The sequence below is a fragment of the Anastrepha ludens genome, chromosome 2 (assembly GCF_028408465.1).
Source record: "Anastrepha ludens isolate Willacy chromosome 2, idAnaLude1.1, whole genome shotgun sequence".
In the NCBI taxonomy this organism is placed as follows: domain Eukaryota; kingdom Metazoa; phylum Arthropoda; class Insecta; order Diptera; family Tephritidae; genus Anastrepha; species Anastrepha ludens.
In genome coordinates this window covers 36,619,346-36,634,370 of record NC_071498.1, presented here as the reverse complement: position 1 = coordinate 36,634,370, position 15,025 = coordinate 36,619,346, and the positions used below count along the sequence as shown (strand labels likewise).

General features: G+C 35.6%; 1 protein-coding gene across 1 annotated transcript; it reads right to left on the bottom strand.

The window, feature by feature from the left end:
• Nucleotides 1-350: 350 nt before the first annotated feature.
• LOC128857217 (uncharacterized) lies at nucleotides 351-3,081 on the bottom strand. The gene is made up of 4 exons (XM_054092867.1): nucleotides 2,859-3,081; nucleotides 2,483-2,703; nucleotides 816-935; nucleotides 351-619 (listed from the first exon to the last, which is right to left on the bottom strand). Exons 1-4 carry the CDS (start codon nucleotides 3,042-3,044, stop codon nucleotides 400-402), a joined length of 747 nt encoding a protein of 248 aa, XP_053948842.1. The 5' UTR covers nucleotides 3,045-3,081; the 3' UTR covers nucleotides 351-399.
• Nucleotides 3,082-15,025: the final 11,944 nt, after the last annotated feature.

Sequence of the window (15,025 nt, the reverse complement as noted above, 5' to 3'; positions counted from 1 at the left end):
CGCGGTCAACATTTGCATGAAATAGTCTTCAAACATTAAATTATATGGACTGTACTATCGATTTAAATAAGCGCGGAGCGCCGTTGGCACTTTCCTCCACTGCTATGCTTTTGCGGCTTTGTCTTGATGATCCAGTCTTGTATACTTTTACCATTACTGTTTTTTTATGTTTAACTTGAAGACTTAATTGTTGTATTTGTATAATGAGATTAATATTCAAAATTAATACTTTTATAAACCACAAAAAAATCTATGTAAGTTTTATTATTTTTAAAGTTAAATTTTTTTTAGAGTAACAGCTTAGACAACATTCATTTATTTTCAAATTGAAAATATGGGTATTGCTTGAATACTTTTTACCGCCTCTTTACATACTTATTGTCTACCTTAATATATCTATTACATAAATTCAAGCTCTTTATGTAAATTCTGCAGCAGATGTGGACCATGTTTCGTTGGAGCTACAGAATATTTGCCAAAGGCCAATTCCAACAGCGAAAAGTGGCATTGCGCATGCTCAACACTGCAGTCGAGCACCTCACGACGGGCTCGTTTATATACCCGATCATAGTGATGCAAAACATCCGGTTCATCAGCATAAACTGGTTCGGAAGGAAGACTGAAAATGAGAGGAAATGATAATATACTTTAATTCATGTTACTCGTTTATTTATAGCCGCACTGAAGCCGCATAGGTTCTTAGCCAAAAAGCCTTCTACATTGTGTGATTCCAGTGCAGCAATCTTGGCAAGCAAATGCTGGCCCCAGTAGGACTTTGGACTTTCGAATATTTGATCAAAGAAAAAATTACTTACCTAAATATCGTCTTTACGATTTCTGTAATCATATTTCCCCGCTGTTGTCGAGTGTCATGTAGATATTTGGAGCTTTCACACAGCGCACGTGCAATGCAGGCATGCCCACTAAAGCCCATGCTGAAAATGGAAAAAGAAATTAAGAAATTTCATTAAATTTAGTTGTTTAAAAATTAAATTTGCTCAAGGGATTATCTTGAAAGTAAAGCTACATCCTCCGTTCTAAAAAAAAACATTGATTGGTGGTGGTTGAAAAGCACATCAACTCAAATTTAGTTTATAAACTTAGAGCTTACTCAAGTATTACACCATGCGACGGAAAAAGTCAGCCAGGAAAAGTTTCATTTGTATGAGAAACTAAGGATTTTATGTTGTAATGCTGCATACTTAGTTTTTCATTTTCAATTTAATTTTTTAGAAGAGTTAAAAGTTTCATAGAACTTATTTTTCTATAAATAAATTAAAGTACTTGTACTCATCTGTACTTATCTGGAAATCAAACGGAAGAAGAACTACCAAAAAAATTGGTTTAGTTTTCGTGCTTGGGTGTTTGGAGTTTAAATTGGAAACACTGTACTTTCAACTCTATGTTAAATGATAATACTTCTGATAATAGACAAATAGAAACAGAAGTACCGAAGGCCTATTTCGGTACCAGCATGCAGACGATGAAGAGATAACCTAAGCGACAGACTAAATCGAAATATCACATAGCGGCCGTCGTAGCCGAATGAGTTGCGCGTGACTTTCATTTGGTAGTGCCCGAATTCGAATGGTCAAGTAGCGGTCGCCCCCCATAAAAAAGCTCCTCATAAAAAAACCATTTGCCTTTCGAAGTCAGCTAAAAACTGTCGGCCCTTAATTTGTGGAACAACATTAAGACGCACACCACAAAGAGGAGGAGGAGCTCGGCCAACACCCAAAAATAAGCACACTTAAAGCCCTTAGATCGAGGTCCACTTACGAATGAGGATATTACAAGATTTGTTTATAATGTAAATAGTCGTTATGCACGAATTAAAGCCGTCGTCACCAAATTTATTCATTCATTCGTTATTCATTTCATATTTTCTGAACTTATTTTAACCCCTTGCCTTGTTCCACGAAAGTCGGGCTCAAATGTTACGCGTCAACGCGTGGTGAACAGATCAGAATAATATAAACTACGTTGTAACAGCAATTATGAGACTCGTGACTAGCTCTGCTGGCGTACAGATAGAAACCAACATTCAATCGCGACCCAGGCTCGTGATGTTTATATTTGATCCGACTATCCTTATCCATTTTTTTGGTTTTTTTTTTTATTATTAAACTTTCAATAACAGGTAGGTAAAAAAAACACCTCTTTTGACAAATTTTGAGTTTTTTGTTTCGGATGAGTGTCTTGCTTCATTTTCAATATTTTGCATTGAATATTTAATAAAAATTTTGCTCAGATATTACATTGTTACCACCTCCCTTAATCATCCAGCAGCGTGTATACTAGTAAAATGCCTGTGCGATCCATTGTCTAATATACTTTAACGAATTAGCGAACACTGATGAACACTGAAGTCTTGCTACGGTTAGGCAAAGACGCTGGATGATTCAAGCAAGGGAACTAAAAATAAAACGCTAATGGTACGCTACGCACACTTATTTCTTATGCTCACTCTTTACTTACTCACTTTTCCATAATTGTTTCCAATTTGCCAAACAAATCGCGTCTCGAACGCCGCATCACCACCGCTTTTGCCTTCTTTATATCCTCGTCCTTTTTGAAGCCACGCGTTTGTTCCTTAACCCAAGTATAATTGGGTAGATCATAGGCGACACCCCAATTTTCTGCCCAACTTAGAAAATTCACGTTGGGATTGCCAATAACACCGATCGTCAAACAAATGGATGCCTTGAAATTAATTATCGCATGCAATTAAAAAGCTGTTGTAAAACTGCCATTGGTTGTCATATTTTTTGTACTTTGTACTTGTACACTTTTTATCAGTTATAACCAGATAAAAGCGTTTTTTTTTTTTGTTTTTGTTTTTTGTTTACTCTACTTACCGCCAAAGATGAACCATCCGGGAAGGCTACATAACGCCTTTTGCGGGACAACACTTTCTCAGCTTTTCTCTCGTCCCGCCTGGGTGGACTTAGCGTAGCGAAAACACCACTAATGCCCAGCAACAATAACAGCAAAAGCGATAAAATTGTTTGCAACTCTTTGTTCCCACAACAGCGGTGGCACATTTTGAGTAGTGAGGTGGCTGGTTGACTGGTTGGTTGCCTGCTGGTGACTGTTGGCCATCTGGTTTTGCTGCTACGTAGTCGAATATTTTTTTACGGTCTTTTACCAACCCAGTGCATTATTGCGGGCTAATAAAAAGCTTCAAATGCAGTCAAAAGCCAAATGGCGTGTGTTGTTGCACTAACTATGTATGTGTGTGTGTGTATGTATGCAGCCGTTCATTTTTGGGGTTAAATGTACTTAAAGCATCTTTTATTATCGCGAAGGTGTTATTGACTTAATGTGTTAGCATATAAAAGCGTTTTAACCGCATTCACTTAGCGGTAATTATTCGATTTCATTGTTATCAACAGATTTTGTATGCACGCATTTACGGTCTTAGTATTGTAGTAGTCTGTTTTGTGTTAGCACTTTCATGGTTATTTCGCAAGAATTACCAATTACAAAAGAATCACTGAATAGTACATTTGTATATATTGCGAGCATTCCAATTGGCCGAGTCTCATGATCCAACAAAAAATAACAGAATTACACAGACTTCTGTGTATTTTGCCGACTCACTGCAAGAAATTAACAGAGATGGGAATAAGAGGCCAGTTGGTATAGATTTTTTACATCAATTTAAAAACACTTAGGGAACTGCTAATTTTATATTTTTAAGTTACAGTGATTACAGTTAAGTTAAGTTAAGCGGCGAGCGTCGTGAACTGCGTCGACTGGTGTAGCTACTAAAACAATCCCTCCTCCTTTTCTGGGAGACTCCCTTCCCGGACCTACCTTGTATTACTTCGGGAAGGCCCAGAACGGTGTACATTAAATGGACCAATACTATTCACCCACGTCTGGGTCCACCATATTTGTAGTCAGCTTCATGCTATAAGCTCGTCTTCTAATGTGGTATGTGTGGCATGCTCTCAGGTTCCTCTCACATGGGCGTATGTGTGTTATATACTATCGAGGTTTCTTTTGCATCTGCAGCAAAGAAGATGTTGCGGTAATATTATACTGTCATATGCCGTCGTGAGCACATGACTCGACCGTCTGCTATTTGTCGTCAGTTCGTAGACAGTCCACCTCCTATCGAGGGCTGATTTGTTTTCCCCTGCGTTTTGCGCTGCCACTCCGCGCGTTGCAGGTGCAGTATTATCCTCTTTGCAAAACTTTTAACTTCGTTCCAAAAGCCATGTGATGTACACATGTTATTGATTAAGCTGTCTGGGCTCAGCCCAAGACTAACTCAAGCGTTCGGCGTTCTTCGTTGAAACGATCGCAGTAGAAGAACACGTGCTCCGCGCTTTATATTGCATTGCTGTTTATAGGTCAAACGTCCGTTAACATACGAGTCCCATCTGCTTTGCCATTTTTCTAACGAATGCAGGCATTCTGCAGCTTTCGCTTCAGTTGTCGGCTTTACTCCTTGTATGTCATAAAGTTGTCTCACTTCCTGCACAAGTATATATATTGGGAGCTTTCCAGTGATGACGCAAACCACGTCGTCCGATACGGTCCTGTATGCGCACGCGACTCTTAGTGCATTTCGCCGGTGCACTTGAGCTACTGGTCTAACACTCGATGGCTTAGGTCTTGCCCATATAGGAGAAGCATATAAGATGACTGAATCCACCACACTTACCAGGAGGTGCCTTCTGGCGCCTTGCGGTCCGCCTATGTTTGGCAGAATTCTTGAAAGAGCACCATTGACTGCCGCTGCTTTGGAACCCCCGCTTCTGTTTTTTGTACGGCCAAATTCAGCCCCGCTGCAGAAAGCCATATTTGGACCCTAGCTGTTGCATCATTACACTTCTCCTGCCGGTGGTCTAGCTTCTTGTCCGTGACCACGAGAGCAATGTCATGCCCATGACCAGTGTTGCTTTATGCGGCAATTTTAACCTAAGTACTCCGTCGTACATGGCATTCCACATTGAGGGTACAAGGACTGATCCCTGAGGGACGCCACCAGTGACTTTAATGTCTTTAGACCGTCATTCGAATGCAACTGCACACTGCAAGATTCTATTCCTGAAGTAGCTTTGAATTATGGGTATTAGATATTTAGGAACTTGAAGATTTCTTAGAGACAGCAAAATATTTGACCACCTCGCCGAATTGAACGCTTTTTGACGTCTAGCGTGATAATTACACAGAACTGCATCCGTGTGAGTCTTCCGCTAATGGCGTCGCGTGCTATATTTGTCACCGTTTTAATAGCGTCCACAATCGATCTAGCCTGTCTGAAGCCAAATTGTTTGTCAGATAGACCGGTTGGGCATTCCAGATAGCTTTGTAGCCAGTCACAAATGTTGCGCTCAAGCACTTTACCAACCGTGTCGAGCATACGCAGGGGTCTGTATGCCGAGGACTGATTTGGTTGCATGCCTGCTTTGAGTAACAGCACTAGTCGTTGCAATTTCCATCTGCGCGGGAAGGTCCCTTCATTAAGGCATGCTTCATACATAGTTGCGAAGAATTCTGGCGTCGCCTGCACTGCTGCCTTAAAGGCGATGTTAGGACCGCCGTCTGGGCTTGCTGCTTTGTTGTCTTTTATATACCTTAACGTGCTTAAGACTTCTTCTGTTGTAACTGGTGGAATGCAGTCGACGTCAGTCACCATTTGGTGGCGGTCATTAGTTTCCTCCCGTTGAGGAAAAACCTCCATTACCACTTGGCTGAGTAGGATGTGGCAAGTAGGTTGCGGTGCTCGCGATCCTTTCACTTTCTGCATTACCGTTCTGTAGGCAAGGCCCCAGGGATCATTGTCAGCGCTGTTTCGCATTTCCTCAAAGCAACGAGTTTTGCTCTGTTTAATAGATGTTTTCAGCTCAAACTTGAGTTCACGGAATTCGGCGTGCAGCACTGTCCATGTTGGACGATGTCTTGCTCTTTGCACTTTTCTTCGCGCTTTATTACAGGCTTTACGTATACTGGCTATCTCCTTGTGTAAAAAGTTTTCATACGCTTATATGTAAGCCATAAAAAAAAAGAGGTTGTCTGTAAAGTCGGTTTACTGACGATAGTTTAACGTGATAACGTCATAAGAAAATACTGATTGAATGGTTGCATTTTTCAAAAGAAAATTTTAATTTTATTTGTTTGATAGATATTTTGTATGGATATAGAGAATGAGTTAACATTAACATAACATAATATAATATAACATAACATAACATAACATAACATAACATAACATAACATAACATAACATAACATAACATAACATAACATAACATAACACAACATAACATAACATAACATAACATAACATAACATAACATAACATAACATAACATAACATAACATAACATAACATAACATAACATAACATAACATAACATAACATAACATAACATAACATAACATAACATAACATAACATAACATAACATAACATAACATAACATAATATAACATAACATAACATAACATAACATAACATAACATAACATAACATAACATAACATAACATAACATAACATAACATAACATAACACAACACAACACAACACAACACAACACAACACAATACAACATAACATAACATAACATAACATAACATAACATAACATAACATAACATAACATAACATAACATAACATAACATAACATAACATAACATAACATAACATAACATAACATAACATAACATAACATAACATAACATAACATAACATAACATAACATAACATAACATAACATAACATAACATAACATAACATAACATAACATAACATAACATAACATAACATAACATAACATAACACAACATAACATAACATAACATAACATAACATAACATAACATAACATAACATAACATAACATAACATAACATAACATAACATAACATAACATAACATAACATAACATAACATAACATAACATAACATAACATAACATAACATAACATAACATAACATAACATAACATAACATAACATAACATAACATAACATAACATAACATAACATAACATAACATATCATAAAGCATTCACCAACAGCTTTCATTTGATACCCATATTGTACATACACGTCCGAAGGTTACCCGGGTCCACGTTTTGACCTATATCTCGAGACCCTATCTACCAATAGGTATTCAAACTATACGGAAATCATCTTCAATACCTACTTAACAATGTGTGTAAGTTTGGTTTAATTCGGTTCAAAGACACGGCGGGTCCACGTTTTGGCATATATTTCGAGACCCTAGTCATCAATAGGTATGAAAATTACCCCGTATTAAAGCACTTATCAACAGCTTTCATTTGATACCCATATTGTACATACACAACCAAAGGTTACCCGGGTCCACGTTTTGTTCTATATCTCGAGACCCCAGTCACGGAGCGGCATGAAAAATACTCTGTACTAAAACATTCACCAACAGCTTCAATTTGATATCCATATTGTACAAACACATTCTAGGGTCCACGTTTTGGTCTCTATCTCGAGACCCTAGTCACGGAGCGGCATGAAAAATACTCTGGACTAAAGCATTCACCAACAACTTCCATTTGATACCCATATTGTACATACACATCCGAAGGTTACCCGGGTCCACGTTTTGACCTATATCTCGAGCCCTACTTCCAAAATAAAATATAATCCATGTTACTCGTGGAGGATGTAGCTTTCGAATGGTGAAAGAATTTTTAAAATCGGTTTAGTAGTTTTTGAGCCTCTTCATTACAAACAAACAAAGTTTTCCTCTTTATAATATTAGTATAGAGAACATATCTTATAAGGTATATGGTAAATATTAAAATACATTTTTTCCTTCATATATAATAAAAAAATTAATAATTATAACATTAAAACAACAGGTATTATTAACAAACTTGGTTTTATTTTAAATTCTTCAAGTGAATCAAATTAATAATAATCAATAAGAAGGCATATGCAAATACAAATACGTGAATTTATATATGTACATATGCGCTTTCGCTTGCAGTTCATGCAATGCAATGAGCAAGGTAACGACAAATGAGCAAGGTAACACTAATGAGCAAGGTAACACTAATGTGCAAGGTAACACTAAAGAGCAAGGTAACACTAATGAGCAAGGTAACACTAAAGAGCAAGGTAACACTAATGAGCAAGGTAACACTAAAGAGTAAGGTAACACTAATGAGCAAGGTAACACTAAAGAGCAAGGTAACACTAAAGAGCAAGGTAACACTAATGAGCAAGGTAACTACATATGAGCAAGGTAACACTAAAGAGCAAGGTAACACTAATGAGCAAGGTAACTACATATGAGCAAGGTAACACTAAAGAGCAAGGTAACACTAATGAGCAAGGTAACTACATATGAGCAAGGTAACACTAAAGAGCAAGGTAACACTAATGAGCAAGGTAACTACATATGAGCAAGGTAACACTAAAGAGCAAGGTAACACTAATGAGCAAGGTAACGACACATTTTTTCGTGCGTGCAGCCTGTTAAATCGAATTATAAGACGTTATCACGTGAATAATCATTGCTAAAAGTAGTTTGGGCAATTCTGACTACAGGCTAAGTGTCAAAATAGTTACTGTGTGCTTATATTTTAGTACACCCAACTCTCTTTTTACACCTTCTTTTTTGACACAATTTTAAAATATCTAATAATTGTTCTTTTTTAATTTTCGTTATGGCACGAATCTCAAAACAAAAAATGTTTGCCTAAAAAAAAATTGTCCTATAAGAATTCTTTATTCGTGTAAAATAAGAGCAATAAGTACATTTTAGAATTAGCCAGGCCCAACCATGCATTAAAATTTCAACGCAATCTTGAGGTCGCATTTCACTGGAAGCTGGCTCAAAATCAATCATCCAATTATGGTTTTGAATCACTGAAGAAAAAAAATTATTTGGAGTGATGGAAATATTTATTTGGCCTTTTCGCGTTCCATTTCTTTTCTTTCGTTTCAATACTGCAGCTGTCCAATTCATGACGCCATTTGCAAATATTATAAATTTTCCTATAGGGTGATTAATTTTCGCAACCTTGTATAAACAGACTTTGTTATAACAAAAAAGCAACAGAAGCCGTTAATAGTTTGAATAAAACCCTATAGATGGACGGGACATATCAGACATAGTATCCGACATATGGTGTCTACTGATGAATGCTTTTTTGGTCCAGTCCGTAATAAATGGTCACGCTTGTTATCAAGTAGCGATGAATAGTTGCAAAATTGATTTTTTTCCTAATTTCAATTTGATTTTTTATAAATTTGGTGGTTAGGAATTAAATATTCACTGTACACTAATGTAAACTATGAATTATTTTCGTTTTATAAATACTTATCTCTAATTTTTTTCCTTTGCCTGGTTTTTTGGGAAAATATTTAGAATTTTTTCATCTTACACGTATTTTTAAAGTTGTGGAACATATCCTCAAATTTATCATTTGCCGCATGTACTTTTTTACACTATATTTTTGACGTGATAACGTCTTATAATTCGATTTAACAGGCTGCACGCACGAAAAAATGTGTCGTTACCTTGCTCATTAGTGTTACCTTGCTCATATGTAGTTACCTTGCTCATTAGTGTTACCTTGCTCTTTAGTGTTACCTTGCTCATATGTAGTTACCTTGCTCATTAGTGTTACCTTGCTCTTTAGTGTTACCTTGCTCATTAGTGTTACCTTGCTCATATGTAGTTACCTTGCTCATTGCATTGAATGAACTGCAAATTCTTTCACCATTCGAAAGCTACCTTCTCCACGAGTAACATGGATTATATTTTATTTTGGAAATAGGGCTCGAGATATAGGTCAAAACGTGGACCCGGGTAACCTTCGGATGTGTATGTACAATATGGGTATCGAATGGAAGCTGTTGATAAGTGCTTTAATACGGGGTAATTTTCATACCTATTGATGACTAGGGTCTCGAAATATATGCCAAAACGTGACCCGCCGTGTCTTTGAACCGAATTAAACCAAACTTACACACATTGTTAAGTAGGTATTGAAGATGATTTCCGTATAGTTTGAATACCTATTGGTAGATAGGGTCTCGAGATATAGGTCAAAACGTGACCCGGGTAACCTTCGGACGTGTATGTACAATATGGGTATCAAATGAAAGCTGTTGGTGAATGCTTTATGATATGTTATGTTATGTTATGTTATGTTATGTTATGTTATGTTATGTTATGTTATGTTATGTTATGTTATGTTATGTTATGTTATGTTATGTTATGTTGTGTTATGTTATGTTATGTTATGTTATGTTATGTTATGTTATGTATGTTATGTTATGTTATGTTATGTTATGTTATGTTATGTTATGTTATGTTTTATGTTGTGTTATGTTATGTTATGTTATGTTATTTATGTTATGTTATGTTATGTTTATGTTATGTTATGTTATGTTATGTTTATGTTATGTTATGTTATGTTATGTTATGTTATGTTATGTTATGTTATGTTATGTTATGTTATGTTATGTTATGTTATGTTATGTTATGTTATGTTATGTTATGTTATGTTATGTTATGTTATGTTTAGTTATGTTATGTTATGTTATGTTATGTTATGTTATGTTATGTTATGTTATGTTATGTTATGTTATGTTATGTTATGTTATGTTGTATTGTTTGTGTTGTGTTGTGTTGTGTGTGTTGTGTTGTGTTGTGTTATGTTATGTTATGTTATGTTATGTTATGTTTTGTTATGTTATGTTATGTTATGTTATGTTATGTTATGTTATGTTATATTATGTTATGTTATGTTATGTTTATGTTATGTTATGTTATGTTATGTTTATGTTATGTTATGTTATGTTATGTTATGTTATGTTATGTTATGTTATGTATGTTATGTTATGTTATGTTATGTTATGTTATGTTGTATTGTTATGTTATGTTATGTATGTTAGTTATGTTATGTTATGTTATGTTATGTTATGTTATGTTGTGTTATGTTATGTTATGTTATGTTATGTTATGTTATGTTATGTTATGTTATGTTATGTTATGTTATGTTATGTTATATTATATTATGTTATGTTAATGTTAACTCATTCTCTATATCCATACAAAATATCTATCAAACAAATAAAATTAAAATTTTTCTTTGAAAAATGCAACCATTCAATCAGTATTTTCTTATGACGTTATCACGTTAAACTATCGTCAGTAAACCGACTTTACAGACCACCTCTTTTTTTTGCCTGCTTTTCTGAGGAACGTAATCAACCGTTTAAAAAAATAATTGGTGGTGCTGTCAATTAATAAGTCACGTCTTCACTGCTGTGCACTTAATTTAAAATGTATTTCTGTACATATTTAAAGTACATAAAGAATGTTAAGAATCCTTTGGAAATAAACTAATGGCTTGAATATTTTATGTGATGATTTTTTTCATTTTTTATTGTACTGGGTATTTGACGAAAGATCGTAAGTAGATTCATAAGTATCATGTAAAAATTTTAAATTAATAGTTTATTTTTACTATTATTTTTTGGTAGTTATATATTATATAGTTTTTACATGCCATTTGCATACTTTCCGGAGAAGGTCCTTATGGGGGCAGCTGGCATACTTCAAAAAGAAGCCATGGCCTACGAATTGAGAGGACACTTCTATCTTGCCAGGTTATTATCAGAACCGAGTCTACAAACAAACCCAATTTCCCGAAAAAAATACGAGTATCCAAAATGGGATCCCTACAAAATGCTGTATATCAAAATTCTTTTCGTACGAAATACTGTAAATTAACGTAACAAAATTCTGCAGTGACAAAATTCTGTATTTACAGAATTCTGTATTTACAAAATTCTGTAAAAACAAAATTCTGTACTGTCTTAAAAAAATTCTGTATTGACAAAATTGTGTATTGACGAAATTCTGTACTGACGAAATTCTGTATTAACAAAATTCTGTATTGAAAAAATTTTGTGTTGACAAAAGTCAACGAAAAAAGGAGTTCTACGCAAAAATACGGTGGATTGCGTAGCCGGAGTTGGACTGATGAGGGTTATTTTTTTGAAGCGCGGCCGAAGGCCGCCCACGCGAAAAGGAGTTCTACGCAAAAATACGGTGGATTGCGTAGCCGGAGTCGGACTAATGAGGGTTATTTTTTTAAGCGCGGCCGAAGGCCGCCCACGCGAAAAGGAGTTCTACGCAAAAATACGGTGGATTGCGTAGCCGGAGTCGGACTAATGAGGGTTATTTTTTTAAGCGCGGCCGAAGGCCGCCCACGCGAAAAGAAGTTCTACGCAAAAATACGGTGGATTCTATCGAAACTGAAGAAAAAAAGTGCGCACTTTTTTTATAAAATTTGTTGAATTTCTTATCATTTACTTACAGCATTTCGTCAATACAGAATTTTATCAATACAAAATTTCGTCAATACAGCATTTCGGCAATACAAAATATTTTTTACAGAGTTTTGATATACAGAATTTCGTATACAGAATTCTATAATACAGAATTCTGAAATGCAGAATTTTGTATACAGCATTTTGTAAACAGAATATTGTAATATATCATACAGCATTACGTACCCAACCCATCCAAAATACTTGGAACACTTGACAGGAAATCATCCCATTCACAAAAAGAGCATCGAAATGGCGCGCTATGTGGTAACCCAGTTACTGTGTAGTAACCTTGAAAACACTGCAACCAAGCATCCGTTAAACCACCACCTTTGGCGCAAATTGAATTTTAATCTAAGTTAACTTTCAGTTATTTGTGAAATAGTTAAATATCACCACGAAATATACAAATTCCTGAAACATTTGGGGCCGCCTTCTTTGAAAATATGCATCAGTGCACTTCTTTGCTCCTGTGCTGGCCAAAAACGAAAGCTCAAAGTATATACTTTTCGATTGCCCTTACCATCTTCGGCAATTCATCAGAATGCTTCCTCACACACATATATGGCCAGATGCACACGCACATACATACCAATATGATAAAATTGCGTTCAACAACAGCTTTTCGAGATTAAATTCACTATTTGCTTGTTTTGTGCGAACATAATTGTGATTGTTATTTTTGTAGTCGTTGTTGCTTTTTCTCAAGCGGCAACTCAAATATGCAAACTAAAGGAAGCATAGTAATTTTCGCAATTTCTAAAGCTTGTGCGGTGGCAAAACTTGATGACAAACTTTGTCGACGCAGCGAGTAAACCAGTTAGTAGGACCGATCCCATGCAAGTGCATGTGAGTGTTTACATGCATACAAACCCACACATGCATATATATTAAGTAAATGCGCTTGTGTGCGTTCTTACATGCCCTTGTCAACCAAATGACAAAGCATTCATCCATTCAGGTGCAATATGTTGGTGTGTAATTATGTAGCTACGCATCTCACTGATTCGTTCTGCAATTTTGTTTTTGTAACTGGTAGTTGATTACTCACAGGTGGCAGAGTTGGCGGCTGGAGATACAAGATTGCAGAAAATCTCTGTTTGGCTGGATGGATGGAGCACTGCCGCTAGTTAAAATTGTATGACAATGAAGCACATCAGCACACGAGCACATCCCCATATACACTTGAAGCACACTCGCATACCCCCACCGGATATTTGCATACGCGCTAGATGGATATCCTTGAAGGGTGTGCAAACTGGAGAAGAGTGTAAAGTTTAAAGGGAGCTGCGTATTAATCTTCTCTATAAGTAAGAGTATTCATGTGTGAATGTGTTTTTGAGTGTTATTTGCATATATGTACGTATGTATGTATATGTGTAACACATATTTACTTATAGTTACTTGTCTGCTATGATGAATATTCAGTTAAATTAACCAGCCGTTGACTGCTTTGTAGCCACAGCCGATGAAATATTATTCAGCACTAAAGCGTAAATACAATTTGCTAGGAGTATACACCTCACGAAAACAGTATAGGACCAAATAAATTTCGTATATTTTTATTATAACTTTAGACCAAACAATTTATGTTTTTAGTAATTAAACTTTTAATGATAAATGATTTAAAAATACCCAGAAATATGCACACATTTCACGAAGCTTAAAGGAATTATTAAAAAAATTAAAATCTATAGAATGAAAAAACTATAATACCAATGAAATAAACAAATAGAATTTTTGGGGTTAGCTTATAATTTGGAATTTATTAATTTGTGTTGGATACTACTTTGATTATAACTTGTTTAAGTCGTCGGGGAATCGATTTGATTATTTTTTTTATAATATTTTGATAAATTTATGAGAATCCGACATTAATCGCAATTATAAGGCTTTGTCAGGCGCTTTCAAACTGCCTGCCAGTTTTGAAAACCGACTCAAAGATTATTGCCCATACATTTTCTTTTGACGTGATAACATCTTATAATTCAATGTAGCCGGCTGCACGCACCAAAAAATATGTCGTTAACTTGCTCATGCGTCGTTACCTTGCTTGAACTGCAAGCGAGTGCGCGGAACGAACGACAAAGCGGCACCATCAGCCCCCGCATTCGGCAACGTTCGACATCTGGCTCTCTCCTACTTGAGTGAGCATACATATATATGTATATGTATGTATATGCGAATGTGTATATAAATTCACTTATTTGTATTTGCATATGCCTTCTTCCTGTGTGCATGGTAACGAACAATTTCTCCGTTGAGAATAGGACGATGATAGGAAAAGTAGGAAATGAAAGGGAGTGTATCGAGTGAAATGTGTCTTGAAAAAGTCAAATCGATGATGGTGCCTCTTAGTGTTGTTGACTTATTAACTTCTGATGCACAGTCGAAATTGAACATATCTTTCATGAATTTGATAAATGTTTCGTCATTTTTCACGTTTGTGTAAATGTAACTTGATCAATTCCATTACGATTCCATTTACCTCCTTCTCTATATCCATACAAAATATCTATCAAACAAATAAAATTTAAATTTTATTTTGAAAAATGCAACCATCCCATCAGTATTTTCTTATGACGTTGTCACGTTAAACTATCGTCAGTAAACCGACTTTACAGACAACCTCTTTTTTTTGTTTAAGGTCAAGGGTACAACAGCCTATTCTAAAA

Excerpts from the sequence above, each read along its gene's own strand:
- LOC128857217 (XM_054092867.1), bottom strand. The coding sequence starts at position 3,044 with ATGTGCCACCGCTGTTGTGGGAACAAAGAGTTGCAAACAATTTTATCG. Across the intron at positions 2,704-2,858 it reads CGGATGGTTCATCTTTGGCG|GCATCCATTTGTTTGACGAT; the intron begins GTAAGTAGAGTA and ends ATTAATTTCAAG. Across the intron at positions 936-2,482 it reads TTGGAAACAATTATGGAAAA|CATGGGCTTTAGTGGGCATG; the intron begins GTGAGTAAGTAA and ends TTCCATTTTCAG.